Here is a 21,766-nt window from a genome sequence, read left to right as displayed (position 1 = left end):
TCCAGGACCACAGGATATCAACTAATTATTGGACAAGACAAATGAAAAACTGTAAAAGAGGAGTGACCCTTCTGATTGGGAGATTTGGGGAGCTTTAATACAAAAAAGTAACTGAATAGCAAATACACTTCAAAGAGATAATAATAATAATAATAATAATAATAATATATTTATATTCCACTTTTTCTCAAGGAATCAAAGTGGATTACAACAGTAAAATGACACAGCATACAATTAAAATTAAAATAAATAAAAACCCCAAAACCTAGCTATCCCCCCAATTATAAAAACATAACTCCAAATCATAAAATAGGATTAAACAGCAGGTAATATAAAAACATGCCAATACAAGCATAATAAAATAAAATAAAATAACTTGTGGGTGAATTATGCAGGGAAGGTTATCCTATAGGACGGGGTTCAGGGATGCTGATATCAATATCAATTTTAGGAGCAGTAGGAATAAAGCATCAGTAGCAGTGATGGACCAGTCCCCCGATAATGAGGTTTTTGGAGTAAGTAAAGGCACTGTTTAAGGTTAATTAATGTACTCAGATTTTCAAAGCATTTTAACATTTCAAAACATTAAAACATTAAAACATTTCAAAAATGTTATACTTTCCACTATAGTAACAATTTCAAAAGGTTGTGGCACCTTAAAGACCAACAAATATTGTGGACGATAGCTCATTTCATTAAATGAAAGATTATTGTATGTAATCAATCACTGAGTATGATAACAAGAACTTAAAACAGTAATGGGCACTCAAATAAGGGGAAAATATAATGGGTCATTCGTTGATTTCAAAACTGCCAATTTTACTACTGTGGTGTTGAAGTTAGCACAATGTACTTGTTGCTTCAGGCTCTGCCTGAAGGCATGTTAAATAAATTACACTAGTAGAAAAATTCACATTGCTCTCAGAAGTCTTTGTAACGCAGATAAAAAAGACAGCTTAAGTTGTTAGAAAATTATTAAAATGTGCTCCTTTACCTTGAAGAGTTAACTGTTTGGATAACTTTGGAGTTATATCGATTCCATTCTTCAACCAACCAAGCACTGGACTGGGGATACCCTCAGCATGGCATCGGAGGCTAGCTGTCACACCTGGCTCCCTGGCTTGGCTTTCAGGAAATACTCGTATGACTGGTGGAACTGAATAAACAAAATTATAATGCACCAAATGGAATGCAAATTATTAAAAATAGGAATACACTTCAAAGTAATCTATGGTTTCAACTACTGAATCATATATCATAGCAAAACAGAGGAACAAGGCAATATTTTATCTACATGTTTATTAGCACCAGACATTTAGCACTGCCACACAAATTTATAGAAGAACAGCAATATCAAGGGAAATTGGACATACAGGGCCATTTGCCACCTGGCTGAATTTCCAGGGGTAGTGCTATATATCTGTCACAGAGGCAGCCGTCTTTGTTTCCCATAAGTATCCTTGAAAAAATGGCACATTATCACCCGCAATTTTGCTGCAGAAGATATTTCCAAATCATTTTTTAAAGCATAGGATCACCAGGTTTATGCTAAGAAGGCTATATGCTAAAACCATGGATGCAGGATGAAAAAGAAGAACATTTTAAAAGTCTTTCAACCATCTGACATATCCCTATAAAGTCAATCTTCATTTCACCTAAACATCATATAACTTTATTTCCTTCTGAAAAGTAGACATACTGTCCATTCCACCCAGAACTTTCTACAGGACCATGAATATGATAAAGGTGGAGTGGAGACATCCAATTCAGCCCTATAGTGAATGATACTATATTTCTATGATAAATACTGTTTTTAATTTTGGACTGCTACAAAATAATGAATAGGTATGTAGATTCAGACAAATTTGAGTCAGATGGGGGCCCTACACATCATCATCATCATCATTATTATTATTATTATTATTATTATACTTTATTTATATAGCACTGTAGATTTACACAGCGCTGTACATAAAATCAATAAAATCGATGCAAATGGAACCTGCCAAATCGTGCACATTCTACAAGATAATAGCAAAATACATATAAAACAATAAATAATAATACAAGATAGAGTTAGATAAAATAAGCAGGCAACAAATACACTGACTATGGTGCCTCTCAAAACAAAGCCAGTTTGCTTTGAGGGGACACAAACTGAAGCTTCACCCCCCCCCCCAACTAAGTCTTGTTGGAATGTCATATGTTAACAAACAACATTTGAGAGGGATAAATTACACACTAAATTAAATATGTAGGCTTCCATATTTTATTCTCAAATTACTATATGGTATCCCAATCCTATCTGGAACCATTATGCAAAAGTAGAGGATGCTTAAACTCCCCCCAGCCATTTTGTTCCAAAATATGTCCTTCACAGATGACTACTCATCTTAAAACACACACACTCACGCACGCACAAAACACTTTCATTAGTAATTTTTTGTGGGGTTTTCGAGCTATGTGGCCATGTTCTAGAAGAGTTTATTTCTGATGTTTTGCCTGCATCTGTGGCTGGCATCTTCAGAGAATGCTGGCATGGAAGAGAGTTGGGAATATATATACTGTGTGACCTTGGGTAGGGAGGAGTAATTTCCATGTTAATCTGTGTATTGTTCTGTTGTTGATGGCTATGCCTCAGGGTGGGAGGATCCTGCCCAGATGATGGGCAGCACTGAGACGTTCCTGTGGCATGGCGATGAGACCGCACACACCGCAGAAATGCAGAAGAGATGCTGGTACAGCAAAAGGGGTGGCTTTTTTCCATCCCAAAAAGGAGTGACATTTTGCCACTTTTTTGGGGGCTGGAAAAATGCCAGATCTGTGGCCCCAACCCAGTGCTCAAAGGGGTTCTAATATGCTTCTAATATGAGTTATCATCATGCGTATTTTAACCTTTTGTGTCTAGAAATATTGTCTTCCCAGGTTATGTTTCAGCATTTTGAGGGTACAAAAGCAGAATGACCAACAGGCCCACCTTCTTATTTTACAGTACATTTTACCAGAGACTGGGCAAACACTGTGCTTTGGGAGAAGGGTTGTGACTTTTCAGTTGCTTCTGTTTTCCTTTGCTAGGTTGCTAAACTGTTTGGTAAAAAGGGAGTAAGTTGGCATTCAGTTTAACATGGGTAGCTTTAAGTTCTATTGGTTGATGACTGCAAGTTAAGTAATATTTTAATCAATACTCTCTAGAATTTTCCCCACAGTGAAATCTAATTTTTATTCATGATAATAACCTTCTCCTTTCTTATTACCTGTGAGGTATGTGTGTGTTTTCATTATATATAATTTAGCCAAGAGATCCATTCTCTTTTCTCCTAGCTGGTAAAAGTAAATAAATATTTTTTTAAAAAATAATTATTTTACTTCTGGTCGGTGGATGCATGTGTGCTTGTGATTCATTAAACATCCTGTTAAGAAGAGACAGTGTTAAATCAGATATAGGAACTCAAAACTGAACAAAAAGCCAAAAACAAAAACAAAGGTTCTTTCCCCGCTCTTCCCAGATTGTGGAACGACCTGCCGGACGAGATCCATCAATTGACATCTTTAGACAGCTTTAAAAAGGCTGTCAAGACGGATCTGTTCCGGCAGGCCTTTCCGGAATAGATAACCCTGGCCTCAGGAACCCTGTTCTTATGAGAGTCCACAAGGTCCTCTACCGTAGTTTACTGTTTTATTTGTTTTGTTCTGTTTTGTTTTTATCTTGTAATAATGTGTATGTGTTAATGTTGTTTAATTAGTTGGTTTTAATTATAACTGATTTAATAAATTTTAAGGGGGGGAGGGAATTTTGATCTACAATGTATTGTATTTTATCGTTGTTAGCCGCCCCGATTGACCTCAAGGGGCGGGATATAAATAAATTATTATTATTATTATTATTATTATTATTATTATTATTATATGCTCTTTTGCATCTGTCCTTCATAACAAACCAGTTCGAAGGAAACAGACAGAACCAAAAGAAAATAAGACCTTTATACATATCCATGCAAAACTAAGTCCCAATGTCTTGAATGGGACTCATTGACAAGTATGTCCATACAGGATTGCCGCTCACAAAATATAATGAAAACCACAGGTTTTAAATGTAACAATGATACAAACAGCTGCATTTGGACTCAAAAATTCAATAAAATGAAATGTTTCTGGTAGAGGCACAACACACATATGCATTTCAAATAGAAATGGAAAGAATATTTAAAATATTCAGGATTCCCAAGTGTCAGAAAACTTTGATGAATAAAATCCTGGACTTATGAGAATCTTCACAGTTAAGCACTTATTCTGTGCCAATTTCATTTTCTGTGTGCAGAAAACAGTATTTTCTATGCAGAACGTAATATTTTCTCCAGAAAACGTAAAAAATGCTGTTTTCAACAACAACAAATTGTATGAATTTTGTGCAGAATAAGCCCAACTACATAATTATTTTTGCACCAAAGTAATGTGTATAGAGAAAATATTTCCAGCATAGAAATTTCTGCTTTCTGCACAAAAGTACAAGGCAAAGTTTGCACAGAATAAGTCCCAGACTGTGAAATGTCCTTGAAAACTCCGGAAGACCATCTCTTTATAGGAGGAAAACTGCTAACATTATTGTTGCTTTCTTTAACAATGAGATTAGCGAAGAATCAGCAAAGGATTACATCCCTACAAGAAATACCAACAGGACTTAACAGAACCTTCTTTCCCTTCTTTTTTCAGTGTATATAGTAGGACAGCAGGGAATTTGGAGGCTCTGATGTTCACTTCCCACCTCCATCCCTTTCTCTCAGTTAAGTTGCTTGAGCTCTATACAAGAGAGGGTTTTCCTGATAGAAATAGGGCAAAAATAAGTTTTCTGAACATTTTGCTCACAGCAGAAACTTTTCAGAAATATTGTTCATGACTTTTATATGACTTAATAAAACTGGAAGAGTCTAAATCAATGCCTAATTAGAAAGGGAAAATATCATATTTCATGGCTGAGTGGCAATCAAAGGATTATACTTAGTCATTTATGAGTGTGCTATTGCATCTGCTGGGATTTATATTGTAAGGCAAAACTAGTGTGTGATGCAACTGTACAATATGAGTTGTCATTTACAAATATATATTAATAAAGCTCTCTAATTAAAATGGATTGCTTACCCCCATCTCTTCAGATTATTTGCTCCCGCTGTGATTGTAATAGATTCTTATTAATTAAATTTTAATACTTTGATCATCTGATGCAGTGATAACTTTTCCCAGGGATAATTATACACATTAAAATGAAATTTAGCCACCTATTTCATAAGGCAACTTGCAGGATTAACATTATAAAACTGAAGTGTGCAAAGCGTAGACTCCAAGCCACAATCATTCCCCCTCCAATGAGCTCTTCAACCCACCCGGTTTTATCCACCAAATAGTAAATTGTACCACAAGAAACCTTTGAGCAGCGTGACATGGTCACTTCCCATTTCTGAAAAAAAATTCAAGGCCCATTAAGGCTCTAAAACAAGGGATTCACAGAATGTAGACATTTCAAATAGGAACACATGCCCACTGGAAAACACACTGAAAAATGAGTCAATCAGCAAAATGTACACCCAAACGTGGTATGTGTATGAATATGTTCATATTTTGGAGGAAGCAGAGGCTCATTACCTGAATATAGTGGGGAGGGGGGAGACATCCCTACTGTGTGCAGAAGCGCATTACATAGGCCCATTACAGACGGGCACGAAAGTATGCGCGGAGCACGTACTAGGATTAGAAAGGGGTGGTGCTTTCTCCTCCTCCCTTTCTCCTCCTCCCCGCCGCCGCGGGGTGTCCTTGGGGCTTGAAGCCCCAGGGACACCCCTTTTCAGGCTGCAGGGAAGGGGCCTTTTGCCGCTTTCCTGCAGCCTGAAAAGCGGCGGATCGGGGCCTCAGTGGCTGCCGCTCTGGACGCTGAGGCCCCGATACAGCGGGGAAAGGGGCGGATGCAGCCTGCCCCAAAGAGGCAGTCTGTAACCCGCCATAGACTCTTGCACAAATTCAGAACTTTGCATGCATAGGATGAGGCCTGATGCAAGTGTGTTGCATGTGTATTTTGATTGGTAGGAAATGAAGGGGGTGATGAAAGAAATAGTGGGTGGGTGATGAAAGAAATAGTGAATACTAGAGATTTCACAGAGCATGGAAAAGTTACTTTTTTGGATTGCATTTGAATTACATTTGGGTCCATGATCAGTCACTGGAAGGATTCTGAGAGTTGTGGTCCAGGAATTTTTCCAAACTCCAGTCATATGTCACTACCTTCTTGCAGAGATGGGGTGCAAGTTCCTATGAGGCAAGAGCTGATAATAGACGTGCTGCTAGTAGACCTCCCATGTCAGAAAGGCTTTTACTAAGGAGCCAGACTAAATGTGTCAAGCAGGTACAGAGCAGCAGCGATAATGTGTGCATAGGGATGACATGACAGAGGATCTCAGAGATAATGGCAGTGACACCATAGCTAACACTTGCTAGGAATGTAGCAATACAGGCATGGTAAACCCCCTTTAAATGTCTTTTACTATGAAAATCTTGTGATAAGAGAATGCCAGATGAGACCTGCTATCAAGAAACAGACAATTAACATTAAATTAACAATCGCTTCTGTCAGTTGAAACCACTGGAACAGCATTTAAATCTCTGGAAAATGTGCTTATGGAAGACTAATAATAATAATAATGACTATATGTATATGGATACTATTGTTACATACCTTTACAGATCCCTCCTAGGAGACACCCAATGAAGCTTATTAGTGGGAGATGCAGGGTTGTAGTATAGTGCTGGCATTTTAATATGGTTTAAAGGTCTTTTTAATTTTGCTTTAACTTATGTTTTAAACTCACATTTTAAAAAAACCAGTTTAATTGTATTTTATCTTTTCTGTCCAGAGGTTGTTTTTTTTTTTTAAATGTATTCTGTTTTTAAATTTGGTGCACCAAGTTAAATCCAATGCTAGAAGAAAGACAGCATATAAATAAAATTGTTGTGTTTTTTAAAGGCACTGGGGCACTCTAGGGTTGTCACCCAGGAGGAAAGAGGTTTGAAATAGCTGTAAAACTATAAACCCCAGGATTACACAGGATAGACCTCCAGCACTTAAAGTGGTGTCAAACTGCATTATTTCTACAGTGTAGATGTTCACAAAATGTTTAAGTAGTTCAATAAGTCTAAGTAAAGATCAATGTACTCTACAAACAATTGCATTTAAATTAACTTTACATATTTCTTGCTTACTTCAATTAATTTTATATTTACATTAATTTTTATTCCATGTCCCAGAATTTCTGCAGACATAGCAAACAGCAATGGTAATAATGGAGAACATTGATACCTACCCTTAAGCGGCTACATAAATCAGATTGTTTATATTGACTATTTCTAAAATAGTGACATTTTTATATAGACTTGTTTTGTACAATAAATCAATATAAAGTAATAAGTATTAGTCATAGCAACAAAAGAAAACTACCAATAAGCTAGCAGAAATTTAGTTTCATGAATAAATAAAATTTATCATATCTAAAATGAGTATTTTTTAAACTGATCCTAAAAATCAATAAATCATTAATAGCAGGCATGCTAACTAGGGAAAAGCACTGTAAAACTGGGCATCCAAGGTGCAAACCAGATTCTGAGTTTATTCCAGCCACTACTCTGAAGAAATAGCCAGCCTGAGAAAGGTTGATATGGGAATAGGTGCTCATTCAGGGTTTTTCAAGGCATAAAATGTGTAACATTGCAAAATGGCATGTTTTAAAAAGATAAGTATTTAAGAAGTGAGATTTCCCAAATCCACTAATTAGATTAACTAAATGGCTGGTTTACTTTTTGTTTATTAAGCGTGAACAGAAATTAGTGTTGCAGGATGTTTTTAAAAAACAAAAATAAAAACAAAACATTAACAACAAATTGCACAGAGAATTAACTACACCAAGCCCTTTTATTATTTTGTTTTAAACACAACCACTCCAAGTGCATACTGACACACAGTTGACGATGTGTGGAAATATAAATAATAAATAATTAATTTTGATGATTATGAAATGAGATTTATTTTTTGATGTTGCCCAACTGCTTATAGGAATGGTCTCAGCATGATTCTCCACTATAATTATGCTAGTAACCAAGAAATGACTTTAATGTATTTAGCATTAATCATGTGCAAAATGAGAACTGAAGAGTGCTTGAAAGAGGAAATTAGAAACAACCATGTTTAATTTTGATGTTTGTCATACACTCCAGCTGCTCCTATTTATTGAGGATGGTCCCTAGTTTCTAGATGCAATGATAAATCTCAACATTGCAGACAGTGAGCATTCATGTGAAAATATAGTTGTTGTTGCTAGGGAGCCATATAGTGCCTACCTTAACATTTTCAGTTGTACTGATAAGGCACAGACTGAATTGCTGGCAGCCTATGGCTTTTCCAAAATAAAAGAGCCATTTGCTGAGCTCTTGGAGACATTATGATTACCGTATATACTCGACTATAAGTCGACTTCATGTATAAGTCGAGGGCAGGTTTTGGGACCCAAATTATGGATTTTGATATGACCTGTGGATAAAGATGAGGGTGAAACTTAGCAGCGTGTAACAAAGAATGTAAAGGATGAAGCAAAGGAAAATGATGCTAAAGAACTTTTTTTTTTGACAGACATAACTTTGTGCTCACTCTAAAGGCTGGATGGATGCGATAGTAGAGGGGGGTGATGTTTCTTTTAGGTGCTCCGAGAAGGGATTAAGCTCTCCCCTATCATGAGGGGATGCTTCCTTTTTTGGTAAGAGTTAAAGTACAGTACTTAAACTGACCCATGACTAAGTCGACCCAGTTTTTTTGGGTCAATTTTTTTTACTAAAATTTCTAGACTTATACATGATTATATACAGTATATTTCTTTTCTTTTCTTATATCTTGTCTTTCTCCCAACAAAGGGACTCAAAGCGGCAAAAAGCAAATTTTAAAAAAAATACATTTTAAAAATTGCACAACTTTAAAATGTACACATTTTAAAAGTTGAAACAGTTATGAATTAAAATATAACATGTTAAAAATACAAACCTTAAGATTTTAAACACACAACATTCAAACTCCCAGCCCAGCAGCTTGAAAAAGCCTGACAGCATAGGAATGTCTTTATCTGCCTCCAAAAAGATAGCAGGGATAGAGCCATCGTGGCCTCTCTAGGGACAGAATTTCAAAGCTTGGGAGCAGCCACTAAGAAGGACACTCTCTTCCTACCAAATGAGCCTGAGAGGGTGGTGGGACAGAGAGAAGGGCCTCTGGATGATTTCAACACCCTAATGGGCTTGTAAAGGGAGATACAGTCCTTCAAACAACCTGAACCTTCCATATTTCAAACCATAAAGAACAAATTAGCAGGTGAAAATCTCTAAAAATGTGGAGTTTCACAGTTTAGTGTACTCTTGGATTGAGCCCTATGCCTGGATGCCAAGGCTGGGAGAATATTTGTAAAATTAATGTAAGTGCACCAATTGGTTCTGTTCCTGGAGTGTCTCATTTGGCTATGATGAGTTCTGCCTTTATTGCATCCTGTTCTGATTACTGTAACATGCTGAATATAATTTTGAAAAATGGCCAGAAACCTCAGCTTGCCCAGAGAGCTGCAGAAAGAGTGTGTTTTTTTCCTATTGTTACGGGTGTAATCAGGGACATAGCCAGGAGGGGGGGTTCTTGGGGTCCGGACCCCCCCTTCCATTAGAAAAATGAATGGTGTGTGCTGCTGCGCCGCTGCACCCAAGCCCCATTATAATGGTTGGACCCCCCCCCCCCCCTTCCTAAAATCCTAGCTACATGCCTGGTGTAATTCAAAGTGCCGATTGTGACCTGTAAAACTCTGTATGGCTTGGTTTTGGCTATCTGAATGAACCTTATCTTCCACATATAATCAAAGAATCATGGAACTATAGAGTTGGAAAGAAGCCAGATAGCCACCTATTCCATCCCACTTCTAGGGCAGGAAATCAGCTTTCAGGTATTCCTAAGAAATGGGCATTCAACCTCTGTTTAAAAACTTCCAATGAAGGAGAGTCCATCAGAGTCCAAGGAAAACTATATTATGTGAAGTTGTCTGGGCTGAGATACCTTTGAAAAAGGCATTTTTCTCAGTCCCACACCCTCAAAGGACCACTTGATGGGGAGAAGAGAAAGGACTTTTGTGGTGGATGCTCCTAGGCTCTGAAACACTCTTCCTAGGAAGGCTAGGTTAGCCCTCTTTTTATTGTTCTTCTGTTTACAGCAAAGACTTATTCTGACAGGCTTATAAGAACCAAATATTTCTTTTATAAGGGCATTTAAGGGTACTGTGTTGCATTTTTTGATTTTCTTTTTACCTTTATGTTTTAATGGATATTTTAATGTTACAGATAGTTCCATTTTATTTTAACAATAAACTTTAGTATGTTTTAATCTATATTACATTTGCATCTTACAAACCACTTGAGCTCCTAGTTCTCCAGGTTTTCTGTATTAACATCACTAGAAATTGGTGAGAGTTCTCCATTCTGTGATATACAGTTCATCACAACTTGACTCTATACCACCAGGATCTCCTCACCAACCAGATCTTCCAGCATTCTTACTGTCATTTCCTGTCCCATGTTTGGAGGGATATGATAGTGGAAGAATGCCATGGTAGTGTAAGCATCAGGATTAACACTGCGATATTGCTGTTATCACTCATTTGTTATCAGGAACAATTAGAAAATTTCCCCCAGTACTTTCTAGTGTTAATGAATCTGGGAGCATACTCCTTGCATTGTGGAATACCCTGGTCTGTTGTTTTAGGTTTCTTTTGTCTATCACAACAGTGTCCCTTTTTAAACTATATTTGAGGAACAGGTGGGGTGGTTTGATAATATGAGGAGGTATGGAAATTACAGAGGGCCCATCACATTTGCTGGGGTTAGGGGGCACAGGACTCCTGGAAAGTAGAAAAACCCTAAATTAAAACACTACCAACACACACACACACACACACACACACACACACACACACGAGAGAACACCTCTTGAGGAATCTCTAGGTCCTCCTGCACAACTCTATGGTCAACATTGGGTGGAAATTGAATAAAAAATTATGCTCAACATGGGTCAGTTTCCAGCAGAGTCACAGTGGAGGACCTAGAGATTCCAAGAGTAAAAATATTAATCAAATCCATGACTAATCAAATCCGTAAAAGTCAGAGTCGCATGTGTGGAGGGCTGGCTGTACATGAAATCATTCAGATTGCTTAATATTTATTGGGGAAGGCACAAATAAATGCATTCTATTATGATATATTTTAAATTTAGCACAGAAGCCGATCATTGTTGAACACCATAAGAAACAGATAGAATTGCTATAGAGCAGTATTGTATATTTCTGTATACTCAGAAGCAAATTGTTTTAAATTCACTGGGGGTTATACCCAAGTAAAGAGTAATAGGATTGCTGGCTTAATTACTGGGCTTATTATTGAACTCACTGTGTACAGAATAATAATCTTACAGAAATTATCCATTGTTTGGACCTTCTTTGTGAGAGGTTCTTGTTTACTCCCCCCCCCCCCTTTCCCCCCCCCTTCTTTTTGCCTTCTGAATGTTGCCTCATCAATTCTGTTCAGGCTGCTACTATTCACTGCTACAATAAAGCCTACAGCAAAATAATAATAATAATAACAAGTCTCTGCATAACATGAAAAGATGATATTGGATTTGTGTTCTTTTATTTGCCCCTTGTGCTTCTTTGACAATACAGGAAGCTTTAAATGAAAAATTATAGGCTAAATTCTATAAATTATGTATGAGCCAGTAAAACAGAAAATGTCTCTTGCCTGTGACATTATTAAAAACATCAATTGCTCTCTGCCACTGTCCTACCTCAGTTATTCTGCTTCTACATTGTTTCAGATCAAAATCAAAATTTAATGCTTACCAGCAACAAAACAAGTTGGAAACGGTGAAAAAAGGCAGATCAAAACATTTGTATCTGCCACATCAACCTGGTTTTGTTCAAATGCCCAGTTGTCCACAAAGTTCACTGGGCAATCCCAGGCTGCTCTCTCTCTCTCTCTCTCTCTCGCTTTCTCTCTCTCTCTCTCTCTCTCTCTCTCGGCTGAATCTATTTCATAGCTTTGATGTGAGGATCAGAGAGTCTCAAACGAAGGTATTGTAGAATGAACAGTTAAATAAATAAACACCTCCATTTGCAAGAGCAGGTGGAAACAATAAGTGTTTGTAGGCAGAGATACTCATCCATGCCCTCACCATGTCCAATGTTTCCCCAAAAGAGAATACTCCAATCAAGTATGAAGAGTTGCTCTCATGGCAGCTCCCAAATGTTCTTTTTAAAGTAAGAACAAGAGCTTGTCTTGACTGATTGTAACCACTTTTCTACCCATAAGTATTGTAGGCACTGTCAGCGCAACTGCTGGGGTCCAACAACCACTATCAGCAACTCAAATGAGTCCTGGGCTTAAATCAGAGCCTTGTAGCAGAGCTGGCAATTTCCAGAAGCCGAAGCGTGGCTCCAAAATCCAATTGGGGTGACAGCAACTGGATGTCTTCCAGGAACTGCAGCAATGCAGGAACCTCCATGGGGACACACAGCAAACCGATGCTGTAGCTTCTTCTGATAAACCACCAGAGAAACAAAATCCCCAAAGTGCTCTTTATTCACAGTGCCATAATACAAAACCAGATCTCTAAAACTCTAAAACATACCAATCCAGCTCCTACTTCAAACCCACAAGCTATCCCTTGCAACCCCTGGGTTTATATAGTCTCCAGACCATGTGGTCTCCCAAACCCAGTGAGTTCAGGTGTGTAACCATGTCATGTGTCTCCTGTGCAATCCAGACACATGTTTCATCATCCATGGCTACCTGCACTTGGACACTGAAGTGTCCTTGAGCCAATGAGCTTCAGCTGTGCTGATCAGCCTTGCCACTCTGCTGAATGCTCATGGCCAAACACACACACATCAAGCATTTCCCTGTGTGCTGTGTTTTAACCCTTCAAATCCCTGACAGGCGCTGATGCCAAACACAGCAGAAAAGTGCTCTAAAGGCATCAATTTTTTTTTATTATGGACTAACCAATAGTGATGTACTTCAGATGCACACAAATTGTGATTTGATACCTGAACAGAGCTGGTTCAGATAGAGCAGATGCAAGACTCAATCCACAGAAGACAAAATCAGAATCCAAATCCAAAAGTTCTGTTAGAAAACGGATCCACAGAGACACAGAAACACAAACAATGTACCTCCAAAAATGGAAATAGTTCTCCTCAGGGAGAAACAGAAGGGCAGGGAGGAGTGGCCAGAAGCTGCTCCCAGCCTGATTGCAAACACATGTCACAACCCTGAGGGCACCTACTGCCATGGTCCCAAATGGACCGCAACAAGGCGAGGGAAAAAGCTGTTCCTTTTGGGACCAGTTTTGAGCCACCTTAGACGGCCCTGGCACAGCCCCAGGTCATCACCCAGGCACTCTTGGGCATGCACTGTGTTAATGCCATGTTCCAAGAGCAGCTGGAAGCTGCCCCCATCTGCCTGTCTGTTTTGGGCCGTCATGATCCCCATCTAAGAAAAACAATGATTGCATTTTCTTTGATTCTGGCACCAAGTAATTTGCCAGGTGAAAAAGAAAAAAGAAAAAGGGATAAGGTTCCTGTCCCTTTAATGGCTGTGTAGAAAGAGGAGATATCTTAGACATGAGACTTAAGTCTAAACACAAAATTCATTTATATTTCATATATACTTTATATGCATAGCCTGAATGCAATATTATACAATATTGCAAATAATTATGTGTATCAAACAAAGTTTGTATACACTGAACCATCAGAAAACAAAGGTGTCACTGTCTCAGCCACTCATCAAAAATGTTTCTTTTTTTTCTTTTTTTTTTTTTGAGTATGTTTGGAATTCTGAATAAAGGAGACACCACCTGTATAAGAAAGTAGTGAGGTGATACATACTTAATCAAAGCTAATTTGAATTAAAATCTTGGGTTAGTTTCATGTCTGCATATTTAATAGCACAAGTGCATCATACCGGTAGGTTTACTCTTATACGCTGAATGGTGTGTTAATATTATTGTACCGTAAAAGGACAGACCTTTGCTAGTCTTTACTAAGGGGCTGTACAGACTGGCCATTAAGGCCGGCCTGGGGGGGAGAGTTGGGATGTGGCATCCAAACAACGCATGCTCAGGCTCTGCCCCCAGGCTGACGTGGTGCCATGCGCTGCACAACACAGTGAGTGATGTCACAGTGCTCCTTTGGTGCTGTGTCTAGATGATGTGTAGTGCCAAAGGAGTGCTGGAAAACTGCAGTGCCAGCAGCTATGGCTCCCTTTCCATGGCACAGAAAGGAGCTGATTTCTTTTGGCTCCTTTTTGTGTCACAGAAAGGTGAAATTGGACCACAGTGTGTGGTTGCCACAGGCTTAATCCAGCACAGAAAGAGGCAGTTGCAAGCCACCCCTCAGGGGATGTCTGTACAGTCCCTAAGTCTCATTATAGATAAAAAAAGGGGGGGACCTCCCTGTTCTCTTTTTGCCAGCAGCTGAAGATGTTTTTATTGAGGCATGCATTTGGTGGATGAATTTTACTTCTGTTGTGCTGTAAATGCATTAGGGCTTTACTGGTTTTAACTATGGTGGGTTACAGACCGCCATAAGGGACATCCTTAGGACGTCCCATTTTGAAAAAGGGGCATCTCTTCCAGGCGCCCCTACTCCTATTACGGACAGAGTCCGTAACAAATGGCAGCGGCCTTTCCACACGGCCGCCACCATATTGACATAGCGGACGCTGTGCGTCCGCACGTCGCACCCTGGAAGTGACACCGCGAGTGCGTGACTAGCGCCTCGCGATGTCTTTTCCGGGGCCCAGGAAGGAGCGTGATTTCCGCGCTCCTTCCTTAGAGCGTCTGGGAACCGCGTGGTTTGGACGCTGCAGCTCCCGGACGCTGCAAGCGGCAGCGGCGGGAGACCGCCGCAATTCGGCGATATGTAACGCGCCCAAGTGCTTTTAATTTAAGTTTTAATATAAATAATTTTTAATAATTTTTAACTATTGTAATTATGTTTTTACTTCTGACTTCTTAAATTCTTACAGCCCTCCTTGAATCTCACTGTGGGAGAAAAGTCCTTGAAATAAATAAACAAATAAATAAATATTATATTTGAGATTTTTATATAAAATTCGAAAGTTGTGTTTGCGTGTGCACGCATGTGTATTAAGATTGCCAGGGACATGGTTCCTGTCCTTTTAGTCATTGTGTAGATATGAAAATTTCAGCTGAAAATATACTTTTGCATTAAATCTTATAAATTATCACTACTTTTGCATGCGCTTTGCAGCACATTCTGAGTTATGGATGTGTTTGATGGTTGTCATGTCTTCCAACAGAGTTATAGAAACAAGAGTTATAGGATGAGGAGGAGAAGAACTCTAACAGCACTTTTAAGACTACCATATATACTCATGTATAACTCGATTTCATGTATAAGTCGAGGACAGTTTTGGGGGCCAAAATTATTGATTTTTATATGACCTATGGATAAGTTGAAGGTCAAACACTGGGGCATGTTACAAAAGTTCTAAAGGGGGAAACCAAGCACTTTCCTTCCCCCCTTCTCTCTCTCTTGACCTCTCCCAATGGTCACAGTCTCAGCATGGAAAATGGGGAAACAAACCTTGGTGTGCGCACACGCACACACTCCCACTCCCTTTACCACCAGCATTTCCAAGGCTCACAGCTTGCAAAATGGGGTACAAACCCCCCCCTCTCTCTCTTCCCTTTACCATGAGTATTTCCAAGGCTCACAGCTTGCAAAATGGGGTACAAACTTCTCTCTCTCTTCCCTTTACTACCAGCATTTCCAAGGCTCATGGCTTGCAAAATGGGGTACAAGCCTCAACATATTCTCTCTCTCTCTCTCTCTCTCTCTCTCTCTCTCTCTCGTACTGAACTTGTTCGGAGCAATTGGCTTACAGATTGTAAACTGCTGAGAGAGTGCTTAGTTCACTATGAAGTGGAATAGAAATATAAAAGTAAATGCTATTGCGATTTCATAGGTTTCAATTCACTTCTTCAGGTACACTGGTGAAGTGATATTAAAGCTGTAAGTTTTAGCATAGTTATATAGTTGAGGGGTGTGACAAGATGTGATAGAATACAGGGGGGAAAACAACTAACAACTAGAAGTTGTAATCCCAAGATTCATGAAAGAGTTGTGCAATGTGATATAGGTTTGTCAAGTAACTAGCCATTTGGTCTTGTGGTATGAAACTGGAAAGTGTATCCCTCTTAGGCAGGATAATTTCCTGAAGGTTATTATTTTGTTACATTGTAACTGATATAAGAGTTGATGTCAAATTATATATTATATATTGTTATATGTGTGAGCCAGCATGGTGTAGTGGTGTGAGCATGGGTCAATGATTCTGGAGACCAGAGTCTGAATCCCGGCTCAGTCATGAAAATCCAGTAGATGACTCTGGGCAAGTTGGACTCTCTGAGCCTCCAGGAAAGCCAATGGCAAACCCCTTTTGAACATATCTTGCCAAGAAAACCTATTAAGGCCCCAGGCTCACCATACAACAATAACAACAATTATATGTGTAGACCCCACTGTGTCATTTCATACCTCTGCTAATGAAATGGCATTTGTGAGTATACACGATGCATTGATTTCTTATTCTGAGCTCCCTATGATTTTTTATGTTTATTTTTTAAATTTTTTGTTATGGAGCAGTTATTTGTAGGGCAGAATATGAATATGTTGGGAAGGATGAAATGCTCTTTGACTGGTTTTTGGATAATGCCATTTCTAATATCAAAGTCCATTTTTTCCTCTTGCACCTAGTCTATCCTGTTTATTCAGTGTAAAGCATGGAAGAGTGTTGCTGATGGCATAACATGTATTACATTGGAGGATGTGCACATCTGATCTTGTGGGTGATGTTTTTGAGAACAGTAATGTTATTGCCAGTTCCATCCCCAACTATGTAACTGTGCTTAAGAAGTGGACTGAAGTTCATGAAAGCGCATACAGAAGTAAACCAGTTGGTCTTAAATGTACTGCTCCCCCCATGTATAACAGATTTAACATTTATTTCCAGATTTCTATTGGTTAGCACTGACAGATAATTGCACTTGGTGCTTGGTGGGTGGGTCCTCCCCCCCACATAGATGTTATTGTTCAAATAGAAACTTGGATGAAAAAAATTATTTTTAACTCTATGTCTTCAGAACAAGGCAATAAATAATTTTCATACTGAGAAAATAGCAATATAGAGGAGGGAGAAAAACAAAGGGAAATTGGGCATAAAACAAATGTTACAAGGATTGAGGAAATTAATGATAGAAATTGCTGCTGAGTAAAATACACACATATTGTAAAAGTACTTAAAAGCCAATTAAACCATTTTCAAAGTAGCCTCATATTAGAACATAAAGACTAACCCTCATTATCTCATTAACCTTCTTCTCACTCTTCTGTTATACAAGTGCCACTACATTCATTAATCATTTTTTCCTGGTCTTAATTGCCTACATTCAGAAACAAGTGGTTAGATTCATGAAATTGCTGGTTCGGCTGACCAATTCATTAAGTTTCATATTTTGACCCAATTTGGTCCAAGTATACAAATCCTGATGATCAGTGAGAAATCTTATTAAGAACAGAGATCAAAATAGTATCCACTTCAAGAATACTATAAATTCATAGACACTTTGTGATTGACTGAACATGGATGTATCCTTACAGTGTATATCTACATGATCTATATAGACTCTGTACACTTTTTCAGACCGGTTTCCTTTCTTAATAACCTTTCCTCCTTTGGGATGATAGAAAAAAGGGCATATTGTTTTGATTTGATCCTTTGATACAAGGACAACTGTGTTTCTTGAGTTTGCACCCCTGTATAATTTGATATGAATTTGTCCTCCATCATACCTATAGAGGAAGTAGCTATGATTGGCTGGTGTGCAGTCTATAAATATTTAGAAGCATGTCTGGCAATTTTAATCCAGTCAAAATATACATTATTAAATTTTCTGTGAAAGATCACAAAATGCTGACAAAACAATGCTTAAGATGTTCTGCAAAGAAAATTTGGAGTTCCATAGATCTATGAAAGCTTATTTGAAGAATTAGGCTGCTCAATATTTTATTTTGATTTAATATGAAGACAGTTTTCTATTTGGGAAGTACTGTATACCAAGCTGCTAAAAACCAACAGAGCTACAAATGGATTGTTGCACGGTCTGTACTGTGATTCCACTGTGATTCAAGGCCACAATTTCCATTACTGTCTATGGACAGAATCCTCAAGAATGCACACTGTTTAACAGTATTAAGGGCTCAAAGAAGAGAATAAATAAACTCTGTGATCTTTTGTTCTTTTATTTAAGAATTAATTATTTAGGATTGCTCCATATGGTGATTAAATCTTATTCTCCTACAAGTTTGTTTACAGAACAGAAAATGTTAATGAAAAAGTATTATCCATGTCTGCTTACTATTTGGTTTTCATATAACAATTAAGAGAGGAAAACTGTTCACTGAATTAAATCTAGAGATTACTCAACAACATGGTTATTAGAACATCTTCCCCTACCGTTCACTTGAAGAATATGAATCTGATAGAGTTTATCATAACCATCTGCATAGCAGCTGTAATTTCCCATGTGAGTTGTAGTAATCTTCGTAATATACAGGGACCCATCATCACCAAAATCCTAAAAGGAAAAAAAAATATGAATAACAGTGTGAACACAATTACTTGGAAAACACTATAGCTACAGAATTCACCTTAGATTGTCAGCTATGATGTCATATATTATTATTTAATTTATTTCATTGGTAACTTGGCACTAGAAACAAGATTTACACTTTATAATTAAAAATAAATTGATTAATAAAACCATTAGACTAATTATTAAAAGAAATACAGAACCAGCAATCATCTAAAACATCAAAATAGTGAAAACTCTTGATGAATTTATATGTACAGGTACATTCAAAATTCTTTATCCATGGATTCTTTATCTATGAATTCAATCATTCAAGTCTTGAAAATATTAAAAGAAAATTGGGGCGGGTTATAGACCGCCGCTTTGAGGCGGTCTGCTGCCGCCGCCGTTTACTCCATGCAGGAGCCACAGCAGCCACACCGCGCGGCTCCCGCACGGACCGAAAAAGAAGCTCCAAAATGGAGCTTCTTCTTGTGGCGCCTCTGTGACGTCGCAAGGCGCCAGGGGCGCATTCACGACGTCACAGATGCTGCGACACGTTCGGACACACAGCGTCCGATACGTAAAGATGGCGCCGGCCGTGTGGAACGGCCAGCACCATATTGTACGGACAGAGTTCGTATTAGAGCCAGGGGCATCTAGAAGAGACGCCCCTTTTTTAAAATGGGACGTCCTGCGGACGTCCCAAGTGCCGGTCTGTAACCGGCCATAGATTCCAAAAATCAAATCTTGCCATTTAATATAAGGGATATCATTTTACTATGCCATTGTGTTTAATGGGACTTGAGCATCCACAGATTTTGGTCTGGGGGCGGTGGCGAGGAGGCTGGAATCAAACCCCAGGAGATACCAATCAGCCCAATATATAATAAATATTAAAACATTTCATACACTAAAGCTTCCTCAGTACCAAATCAACACGTACAAATATTTCAGTGAAAATAGCAACTAATTGAGAGATCAATCTACAGCCTTTGAGCTAGATAAAGTGACTATGGGTGTTACATGAAAGACAGATCTTGGAGCTATCAGTCATATGACATTACATCAGTCCACCTTTCTCCTTTTTAAGAATTTTGTATATGTGTGGTAAGGAAAAAAAAGTATCAGTAGTGTGAAAAGATGCTAAACTTTAGGACCCTGAAACTGCTCCCTAGAATTCCAGCAAATGAAATCTCAATGTCATAAACAGAGACACAACCTGTTCCTTTGCCAAGCTAAATACTGAAGCAGGCATGATTCCTCTCTCCATTTACTTAAACTAAAGAATGAGGGGTTTTGCCTTTTGTCAACCAATCTATGGCCTGATACAGACGGGCCCTTTGCGGTGCGCCCATGACATGCTAGGGTTGCTCGAGGGCGGGGTGTGCACACGCCCCGAAACCCTAGCACGTCATGGGTATGCCGCAGCTGCAGCATGCCCACCACATGGGGCACATAACGATGACATCACTGCTATGCCGCTTCCAAACGTAGGTGTCGCAGTAGCACCAGAAAAAGAAGCTACTTCCAGGCGCTCCTTTTTTGCTGCACAGCAGCGCCACACAATTTGTTTGCTGCGGCACTCCTGCAGAGCAAAGAGAGGCGCCAGGGAAGTGCCTCTTTTTGATGCTCTGTACCACACTTGGCGGGCCCTCTCAGCACCTTCTGATTGCTTGGGTTGCCAATTTGTGAGTCCAAAAAGGCAAGTTAAGTGTTAACATGCCACTTAAGCACTTTTAAGTTATAGAATCTCATGATTTGTACATGGACAAATGAACAGGCTATTCTCATAAGCTAACATATTAAAATGGCCATAGTTATTTATGTGTATGCTTCCCTTGAGGATAACCATAGACTTTTCATTGTCTAGGCATGCAGCTTTGCATTTACTTTGAATTACTTGCAACATCTTACATCTTCATTATTTATTAGAGATGCAATTTTTCACAAAGTTATTTCTTAAAGGTTTGTTGTTGCTGTTAGCTGTCCTTGAGTTGAATTCGACTCATGGCAACATAATGGATGAGCCATCTCAAAGTCTCCCCATCCTCTACTGCTCTGCTCATTTCTTTCAGACTCATGCCCTATGTAATTGAATCTAGACATCTGATGTGTGGTCTACCTTTCCTTCTTCTACCCTCAGTCTTTTCTGATATTATTGTCTTTTCCAATGAGTCATGCCTTCTCATGATGTAGCCAAAGTACAACTGCCTCAGTTTAATCATCTTGGCCTCCAGGGGTATTTCTGGCCTGATTCTCTCAAGGAACATTTGTTTGTCTTTCTGGCTATCAACGGTATCTGCAGCACTCTTCTCCAACACCACATCTTAAATGCGTTGATTTTCTTTTTATCAGCTTTTTTCACAGTGCAGCTCTCATATCTGGACTGTTTTGGAAGACTATGGCTTAGATGACTATGGCTTGGACAATTCTAACTTTACTGCTCAGTTGTATATCTTTACCCTTTGGGATTGTCTCTAGCTCTTTCATGGCTGCTCTTCCCATTCCTAGTCTTCTTCTTATGTCTTGACTGCAGTCTCCATTCTGAATGATCTTTCATCCCAGGTAAAAGAAATCTTTGGCTATCCTATTATCCATATGGATTGACATTTGTTAGGAATGCTTTATATTATCTGATTTCTCTCTCACTGGTATCTCTATATTTCATTCATTGAGGAACTTGAACAACTATTTGTCAACTGTGGATAAAACACATAGGCACTGCAATAATTGAAGACACCACTACAGGTATAATAGGTATTCATCTAGAAAAAAACATAGCCTATTCAAGAGCACAGGTTTTCTCTTCTTCTCTCTTACCAGTTTTTTTTGTTTTGTTTTGGATATATATCAGCCAGGACCAGCATTATTAGCATTAGAACTGGCAAAGATAGCCATATCCACATTGGAAACTGTTATGAAACAGCCTGGCTCTTATCTCTCAGGAATTAGTTTTTATACATTTTCAGCCTCCTTTCTTTAGTTCCCAGTAACAGAGAA

The 21,766-nt window shown here is 38.6% G+C and overlaps 1 protein-coding gene across 3 annotated transcripts in view; it reads right to left on the bottom strand.

Annotated features, from left to right (window-relative positions):
• Window positions 1–21,766, bottom strand: part of FSTL5 (follistatin like 5) — a 424,501-nt gene that overhangs the window by 78,759 nt on the left and 323,976 nt on the right. For all 3 annotated transcript variants that reach the window (XM_089525584.1, XM_089525583.1, XM_089525582.1), the window contains exons 8-9: window positions 18,649–18,769; window positions 995–1,156 (exon numbers count right to left, since the gene is read on the bottom strand). In XM_089525584.1, coding sequence (XP_089381710.1) covers window positions 995–1,156; window positions 18,649–18,769 — 283 coding nt within the window. The remainder of the gene's footprint in view (window positions 1–994; window positions 1,157–18,648; window positions 18,770–21,766) is intronic.

Source organism: Sceloporus occidentalis, unplaced genomic scaffold, assembly GCF_023333645.1.
Source record: "Sceloporus occidentalis isolate IW3139 unplaced genomic scaffold, rSceOcc1.0.p SCAF_5, whole genome shotgun sequence".
In the NCBI taxonomy this organism is placed as follows: domain Eukaryota; kingdom Metazoa; phylum Chordata; class Lepidosauria; order Squamata; family Phrynosomatidae; genus Sceloporus; species Sceloporus occidentalis.
Note: the sequence above shows the minus strand (reverse complement) of the source record. Positions and strands in the feature narration are given on the sequence as shown.